The sequence below is a fragment of the Maylandia zebra genome, linkage group LG20 (assembly GCF_041146795.1).
Source record: "Maylandia zebra isolate NMK-2024a linkage group LG20, Mzebra_GT3a, whole genome shotgun sequence".
Classification (NCBI taxonomy): Eukaryota; Metazoa; Chordata; class Actinopteri; order Cichliformes; family Cichlidae; genus Maylandia; species Maylandia zebra.
In genome coordinates, this window is record NC_135186.1 from 25,878,922 (window position 1) to 25,887,794 (window position 8,873).

General features: G+C 41.8%; 1 protein-coding gene across 2 annotated transcripts; it reads right to left on the reverse strand.

Moving 5' to 3' along the window:
• Nucleotides 1–5,283: 5,283 nt before the first annotated feature.
• On the reverse strand, nucleotides 5,284–8,453 carry LOC143414401 (uncharacterized). Of its 2 annotated transcripts, none has more exons than XM_076878692.1 (2): nucleotides 5,962–8,453; nucleotides 5,284–5,445 (listed from the first exon to the last, which is right to left on the reverse strand). In XM_076878692.1, exon 1 carries the CDS (start codon nucleotides 8,429–8,431, stop codon nucleotides 6,065–6,067), a length of 2,367 nt encoding a protein of 788 aa, XP_076734807.1. In that variant the 5' UTR covers nucleotides 8,432–8,453; the 3' UTR covers nucleotides 5,284–5,445; nucleotides 5,962–6,064. The 2 variants fall into 2 exon arrangements, with proteins under 2 accessions (XP_076734807.1, XP_076734806.1); XM_076878691.1 differs by having other exon boundaries at nucleotides 5,848–8,453.
• Nucleotides 8,454–8,873: the final 420 nt, after the last annotated feature.

Below are 8,873 nucleotides of genomic sequence, written 5' to 3' on the forward strand. Positions count from 1 at the left end.
TATTCATCCGCTATCAGCTGGGAACTGCTCCAAGTCTGTAGCTCCAGTGGCAGGTCTTTTCACATAGAGACTAGTAATGCACCCCTTTGTATTCGCTGCTCTCTTATTCATGTTTAAACTTTTTACTTTAAACTTTGCACCACGCTTTTGCAACTTTTTTAACCTTTCTGAATCTCCCATTTTTATTCATTGTGAGCATGTTGTTTCTGTTAAGGTCATGTACAAGATGACCTACTTCCAGATATTTTAGTCATTCTTATAATTCAATTACTTACATTCACAGTGCACATGCAGAGGGGAGAAATAAAGCCTAGTATGATCTTCAGGACAGTCATAAAAACAGTAAGTATGGAAACGTGAATTTAAAAAACAATTAAGGCTGCTTTCCTCTTCTTCATAAATCACACAGCAATAGGGAGTTAAAAACCACTGCCACTATCTCACAGGATTAAGCTTGAGAATTACTGAGGCATGAGCATGATGTGGGTTAAATCTGTGTGAGGGAGGTGCATTTAATATAAGAGATGGGTCAGTTCAATATTTTCATCTTTATTACACCAGTGTGCCTTTAAAACCAGTCTCTGCCTAAAGGGAAAAAATCAGAGACAAATATAAGTTAAAATGGTGTGTGGGGGAAAAAAAAGTTAATTTTAACTCACAACACTCAGAAATCCTCTGATATATCTTCCACCGAGCTACTCATTAAGAAACCATCTGATAATACTTTCTCTACAAAATATTGTTGGGTAGTTTTTAAGGTATTAAAATTCAAATTCATGAGATTCTGTTATCATCCTAAATGACCACTAAATGCATCCCTTAAAAAAGGCATTTATCATTCTAATCATTCTAATGCACATCAGAAAAATCAAGTACATGAACAAACTAAAAACCCCGATCGACTGAATGATGGATTCAAACCTAGTACGATTTTGCTGTGGGACAATAGTGCTAACCACTGCGTCACCATGTTGGTCTGATATAAAATCAATAAGGGTAAAAGTACTCATAAATTTTCTGACCAAATTCACAGCTTTTATTTTCAAATGACAAATGTAACCTTATGTTGTGCACAGTGCAATCTTTGCTTCTCTATGTTTATCCCAATCTCCCACTCAGCTCTGTGTTACTCATTGAACACAAAACACAGTCTCAGGGAGGAATTGGGGTTTACTTAGATGGATGGGACTGGGTTAGAGTTACAAGTGTTAAACAATTATACAACACATTATTCTAGTGTAGTGTCTTTACCTTACAATATAAAAAACCTAGAGATGACTGTTCTAGTGAATTGATGCTAGATTAACAGAACTGCATTGAAATGACATGAACTGAATTGAATATTAAGAACAATTATCCAAAATCCAAATGGTATAAAATGATGAACTCAGTGACAAGCTTTAAGCCAGTGGGTGTTACAAAGCTTGATGAACCTTGATGATAACTATAATTTTGTAAAACTTTTAATACCAATACAGTTCATTTTTTAAATATAATATTTAAAAGATACACTACACAGTGTCAAATGTATCTGTGACTAAGACTGTGACTATATGCATGTTTTAACCCTTTAAAGCCTGAACCATGAAATAATTGCCAGATTTTTTTTTTTTTGAAAATTGAGTATTTAGTGAGCTCTCTGATGAAATAAGAAAGAAAAAAAAATCTTAAATTGCATATGTAAGCCTTTATTGGTGTCATATTTGCTACATCATGCATTTTTTTGCAATTTATTCCCTAAAAATGTATTGTGCAACTTATTTTAGTTTTTTGGGTGTGCGGTGGAGTCACACTGATGACACAGAAGTCTCAAAAACTCACAAAAAACTCATGTGCTAAATATGATACACTTGACTTTAGCGTGCTAAGACAAGTTTGGCACCAAAAAATATTTTGGAAACATAATAAGCGCATTCTCATAAAAATCTGAGTTTATGTCCATGAATCATAGATAGAAACACACATTTTACCTGAATGACACAATAGCAACACAAAGGAAAGACCCTAAGTGTACTGGCTACACTTTTAATAACAACAAGCATGCCAATGAACTACATTTACAGCTGCTCTGACAAAATGTATAAAGGCCACAAACAGCAACTGTGATGCTAACCAGATGGAACAGTAATATACATGATTTGAGCTTAGTGCATGTTGTTCTTCTCACAAACACTGAGCATGTGAAGTAGTACAGAATCAGGTGGTGACATTTTCTTTTCTCAAATGTTGCAAACAACAGGAGATATTCTGCATCAAAAATATTCTCACTATAGTTTCATCAGGTTTAGGGAAAGGCGCTGCCTTGGTAGAGCACACACAAGGCAACTACTCACTAACTCACTGGAGTATTGTCTGTGCTATTCTCACATTGGTGCAAACTGGAGCAACCTGACATTGCACAGATTTGGCCCAGCTCTAGGGAGCTGGCAGGTTAAAGTCTGTTTTAACATTTGATCTAAATGTAACACACACTTGCCTCCTAACATACACCTTCTAGGGTATTATCTAGAAAAAGTTAGAGCTTTGGTGCATGTTGGAAAATGTTTTTTAAAAAATGAAGCCTCTGTTCTTATGGTGCCTAACTGTTGTCAAAGGAGCTTGCAAAGATGACCTGGATGACTGAGAACCTTCACAGACATATTGCCTAACTGTTCAGTCACACTAGATTGAAAACAGGCAACTAGAAAAAGAGTTTCCCAGGAAGTGCACTGATTTTTGTTTTTTTTCCTGTTGGATACCAGTTGCCTATAAGTGCAAAGTGTCTCTTTGCTATAGGGGACTGACTCAGCTGGTTTCTAACTTGTTGTGTTGATATTCATAAAAAAAAAAAGCCGAGGTTGCAAAGCGACTTTGTCATTTTGAAGTTAAGTTGCTGCCATGCAGCAACAACATTACTATTTGTGGATCAATTTCTGAATTTCTGTTTCAGATGTGATGCAGACTTCCTCTTTCTTGTTGCCATTTTATCACCATATTAATGCACCAAAGTCACTGAAGACAGCAACTGACTGCAGGTGGTGGGAGATTTGGTCCATGTCTTTGAAGCAACCATTTTAAAGGCTATGAGATGACAAGTTCTTTGCAAATGACAGCAATAATTTTGATTGTGCCGCAGTCTCCAACTACTTAGCATTACACCAGAGTCACACAGGCCTGGCCAGATGAATGCCAAAGCAAAAACGAGTATTCCTGGTATTCCTCCCCTGTCAGTGGTTGCTGGAGGTTGCTAGCAGTTACTAGGCATGGTCACCTGTACACACCGACTTGACTCCAAGCACTTGCCAGCTACTTGCTGAGGCAACACAAAATGCAAATGAAGTATGTTTACCTTTATAGTAAAAGTTGTCTTTTATCAGGGCTGTAAAGCACAACTTTCCCTTTGAACATTTGCCATTTGGACTTTTTATTTTTCGTCATCTACTTTTTTACTGCTGTTCAGTGATTATTTAGTGAGTACTTGCAGAAAACGTCTTCTAAGCGAACTGTGATTGACTATGGGAATCTGCTAGTGACCAAAGGTATCATGAGGAAACTTTTTTGCTTGGGAGTTTACCATCCAGTCTCTAGGCCTGTGTAACTGAGGCCTTGCAAACTGGCAGTTTTGCCATTCTCACACTCACAGGGTTGCCATGTTAAAGCTGGTAATTTCCATTTTGCTAGAGAAAAGGGCATGGGGTTCTTAAAATGAGAGCTTAATCCCCCCTGGTAATTTGTCTGTTGAGTCATAACACTCCTTCTTGAGACCAGCTGGTTGCTATATGTATTAACTGCATCTATTGAACTATCTTATCTTGTCTTATAGGTTTGTCTCACTCATTTGACAAAGTCTCTCTGAAGACTAACAAACTGTCAGTGCGGTTATTTTTACCTTATTACCTGTAAACACACCTATTCAAATATAGATTAAGATTTCGTTTTATTTTTGTAACAGGGCTGACAAGTAATTTAGAGTCACACACTCTTTAAGTCGAGACATTTCTTAATGACTTCCTTTGTAATAACATTATTTGCTTGTACATATATTACTCTTAGTGTTCATGGAAGGTACTCTGCAATCTGTTGACTGACAAGTTTTATTTATTGTTTTTTGTTTAGCCCTGCTGTTGCCTTGTAATATATTTAACCTGAAAGTGAAACTTTGCTTTGTGTGTAGCATCACATAGCATCAGTTTCACATAGAGCCACCCAGCTCTGGTGTGACCTTGGCATTCATTATTCAAATTTCCCCTCCTCCTACTGTATTTTCATAAATTTCCACAGTATAAAACTAATCTGCCCCACCTTTACTGGAGTTTGTATAGAAGGGTAGCAAAGCACTCCTTCCTTTTTTTCTGATAGCAGGCTGTTTATTTTGTCATATTACAAAAACACAAAGAAATTAAAGCCAAATACACTTCATTGTACACTTCACTGCACATTCATCAATAAATGTAGTTAAAAAAAAAAGAAGCTAAGATGCTTTGCTGTAGATCACCTGGTTGCGTTAGAAACCCATGGACTATTTCCTGCCTTCATGTTCACTATGTGAATCATCCTTAAAATATGTGCAAAGTAAAAAAATTGTTTTCACTTATTTTTGTTTGATTAATATGGTTGGCAGCTAAATACACATGTATTAAGAGGATCCTCCGAGTATACTGATAATAGTAGTTTTCCATTAGCTGTAGGGAAATGAGCAGAAAACTAGAGATTGCAGCAGCATTCAGTGAGGGCTCTCTGCGAAGAAGCACTGCTCTTCCAGCTGTAATAAATAGGCTGTTTATTATGTTACAGGAAATTAAACAGTGGCCCAGGAAAGGCTGCATGTTCAATTTACACTCCTGAAGAGAGGAAGAGCTTTAAAAGACCAATAAAGCCACTCTACAACTCAAAGCAGTGTGAGATGCCGCAGAAAAAGCCTTTGTTTTGCCAGTTGTTTCTGCTCTTTTATTTCTGTAGTGTCAAATTTGCTCTTTTATCTTAGTCTTCATTAACGGCATTCTCCTGTACAAGTCTGATCTCTGCTAATGACTTAAAGGATTAAGCTGAAACACTCACAGTTGTGCTTAAAATGAATCACTTCCTTCAAGAACTACTGACCATGTCAAATAAAACTATTGTACATTTTTAATGTGATAATTCACACAATATAGCACCCCTGGTATAACTAGTATTATATCAGAATTTTGATTGTTTTTCTCTTGTTGAAAATATGTAGACACAAAATGGCCATCTGGCATACACTGTGTACTATGCAACAGACAACAGGAATTACGTACTTTCTTTCTTAACAGAGTGTTATGATGATTTCTGATATGAGGTTCAGTTCTACGGTGGTGATCGCAGGGTGTGCACAGGTCAAGTGCCACTATGACCCTCCAGAAATTAACGAGGACAGGGGATGATCGTTCAGCTCTTTAATGGCAGATTTAGCGTGGGTGTGGGTATGTGTGTGTGTGTGTGGTTCTACAAACAGAATGGAAAATAGAACACAAATTACAATCAAATTATAGACAACAATAATCACCATATAACATATTACAGCCACATACTTGTCTTATAGGCCCTAATACTAAGCTGGCGGCTTTTACTTATAGTCTGAACCATATTTGACAACAAAGAAAATAAACATCTTCCCATCACTTAACTCTTGTGCCCCACTCACTTATGATGCCAACTAAAGAAGGCAAATACACATAACAAATCCCCAACTCAAACTGAACTCAGTTTGGCCTAGGCGAACTTAGCTTAGCTTAGCCCGCTTAGCTTAGCAATAACTTAGCTTATAGAAAATGTACAAACAGAGGACGTCCAGAGCAAGAAACATACAGGCTATCCTTCTTACACAAGAAATATCCTGTAACTCACCAGTCTTATGGACGCACACTCTCATTGAACCCACATAAACTGCTCCCGAGAATAACTTGTGATTCACACTGCCTTCATGAACACCATTTTCCATCCCAGTCAAACATTACTCACAAAACGGCCGCGCCCTCTAGTGGCGAGGCAGAAAACTGCATCACAGTCCTGCCTTCAGAACAGCCGCCCCCAAACTTGCCCTCGCAAGTTTGCAGAATGTCATTTACTGTCCATTTTGTTCTGGTACTGCAGGTAGTCGAATAAGGCGGCTCACTGGGCGTACGTAGGTACGGTCCTTTACGTCCACTTCTGCAGATCGGATCAAACCATCAGCTCCGGGGAATACCCTGTTGATCTTCCCAACAGGCCATGATGCTCTGGGAAGATGGGGATCCACTATCATCACCACAGTGCCCAGCTGGATCGGAGCAGTGTCTTTCTGCCACTTTGACCGTGTCTGCAGTGTAGGCAGGTAGTGGCGTATGAACTGTGTCCAGAAGCGATCGGATAACACCTGACAGGTCCTCCATGATCGTCGTCCAATGAGCTCTGAGTTGTGGTATATCACTTGGGGTAGGGAAGGGTCTAGCCGCCCCATCAGCAACAAATTTGGGGTAATGGGGTCTGGGTCAGCCACGTCTGATGACACGTATCCCAAAGGTTTCGAGTTGAGTATTCCCTCGATCTCGATCAACACTGTTTGGAGTATTTCCTCTTTTACAACCTGTGAGCCCAATGTGGAGGCCAGAGCTGCCTTTATGGACCTGATCTCTCGCTCCCAGGATCCTCCAAAGTGGGGAGAACTGGGAGGGTTAAATCGAAACTTGATCTGCTGCTCTGCTAACTTGCCTTGTAAAGAGGGATGCAGGGCTTTGAAAGTTTCCTGGAGCTCCCGATCCCCACCTCGGAAATTTGTTCCCTGGTCACACAGTATCTCAGCTGGTTTCCCACGACGAGAGACAAATCTTCTTAATGCCATTAGAAATGAGTCGGTGTTGATACTAGACAACACCTCAATATGAATGGCACGAGTCGTCAAGCATTTGAAGAGCAGGCCCCAGCGTTTTTCATTTCTCCGACCAACTTTCACCTGCATTGGCCCAAAGCAGTCGATGCCTGTTGAGAAGAAGGCTGGCTGATGTAATCGTAGGCGTGCAAGGGGAAGGTCAGCCATCTTTGGGTTGGCAGGTTGGGCTCTCCATTTTTGGCACTCAGGGCAGGAGCGCTGTTCGCTTCTTACGGCTTCACGGCCGCGAAGAATCCAGTATTTCCTTCTCAACTCTGCAAACAATCTCTCTGCTCCTGGGTGTTTCAAATCACTGTCAGCCTGTCGGATGAGTAGTCTGGTGACTGGATGTTTAGGGTCCAATACTACTGGATGTATCACAGCAGCTTCCAAATCATGGCATCGTCTGAGACGACCACCTACTCTTATGAGTTGAAGCGACTTATCAAATTCCGGGTCTAGGCAAAACAGACGGCTGGATGAGAGAACTGGTTTCCCAGTGGTCAGGCACTGGATCTCATCAGGGAAACGGTCTTTCTGAGCAGCTCTCAGCAGAATAAGCTCAGCCTCCTTGTAGTTCTCTGATGTGAGATTGTCACCAGCCGCCCCGTGAAGGCACCTGGCTGTTTCTTCCAAAAGCTTGCTAAAACTGGTAAACTGCTGTGCATCAGGCAGGGAGATAGAGTCAGTAGACACAGCTAAGCAAGTTATTGGTTTACGCTGCTCCTCAGCAAAGTCTGTACATGGTGTGGCTGGGTGCTCTGGCCACTGGTCTCGATGTAGCTGCAGAAACGGGGGCCCACATGCCCACCGGGACTGGACTGTGAGGTCTTGTAGCCTTTTACCCCTAGTTAGATCATCTGCCGGATTGTCATATGTTGTCACATAACGCCAAGACTGGCTGTCTGTCAGTTCCTGGATTTCAGCTATCCGAGTTCCCACGAACACCTTGAAATGACAGGACTCTGACTGGATCCATGTTAGGACAGTGGTGGAGTCTGTCCATAACACCACTCTGCATAGTGGTAGGGTGAGCTCTTTGGTCAGCAGGCTAGCAAGTTGAGCTCCAGTCAAGGCTGCACATAGTTCCAGACGTGGCATGGACATCTGCCGTTTAGGGGCCACCCTAGAGCGGGCAGTCAGGAAAGCAACTTCCACCTTTCCAGCAGCATCTTCCGTCCGTAGGTAGGCAACGCTTCCATATGCTTGTTGAGATGCATCGCAGAAGATGTGCAACTCACGCCTACTGTCAGATTTGTCCAGCTCTGGGCTTACATAACAACGTTGTAGACTAATGTCGTCCAGATGTTGCAGCTCACCCTCCCATTCGTTCCATGCCGAGAGCAGGTCACTTGGTAACAGGGGGTCATCCCACTCACGCTTTTTGTCCCACAGCTGCTGGACTAGTACCTTCGCCCTCGTTGTGAAGGGGACGAGAAACCCTAGTGGGTCATACTGACTCGCCAGAACCCGGTAGATGTTTCTCATGGTAGGAGGATTCCTCTCCAACTGCATGGACTTGTAGTGCAGAGTGTCAGAGCAGCACATCCAGCGCAAACCTAGAGCAGGTTCTTGAGGGTCCATATCAGTTTGATTCAGCCACTGTACGCTGCTCTCCGATCTTATTTCCTTTGGTAGATGGCTGTAGAGATCTGGGGTGCTGCTGGCCCACTGTCTGAGCTCAAATCCTCCCTCCGATAATAGTGACCGTAGTTTGTCCACAACCTCTGTGGCCACATCTGGAGAAGAGAAGCTCTGTAACCAGTTGTCAACATAAAAATTCTTCTCAATGGAGTCACGCACGTCATCTCCCTGGTCACTGTGGTCATGGACGTGTCGCTGGAGTGCATAAATTGCACAGCACGGTGAGCATGTTGTCCCAAAGGGGAGCACCTGCCATTCATACACCTTGGGATGGGTGTCTCGTTGCAGATCGCGCCAGAGGAAACGTAGTAGTGGCCGGTCCTCAGGCAGTAGTCTCACCTGGTGGAACATCCCCTTGATATCACTGCTAACTGCGATGGAG

Coding starts and splice junctions, on each gene's coding strand:
- LOC143414401 (XM_076878692.1), bottom strand. CDS start 8,431: ATGGACCCTCAAGAACCTGCTCTAGGTTTGCGCTGGATGTGCTGCTCT.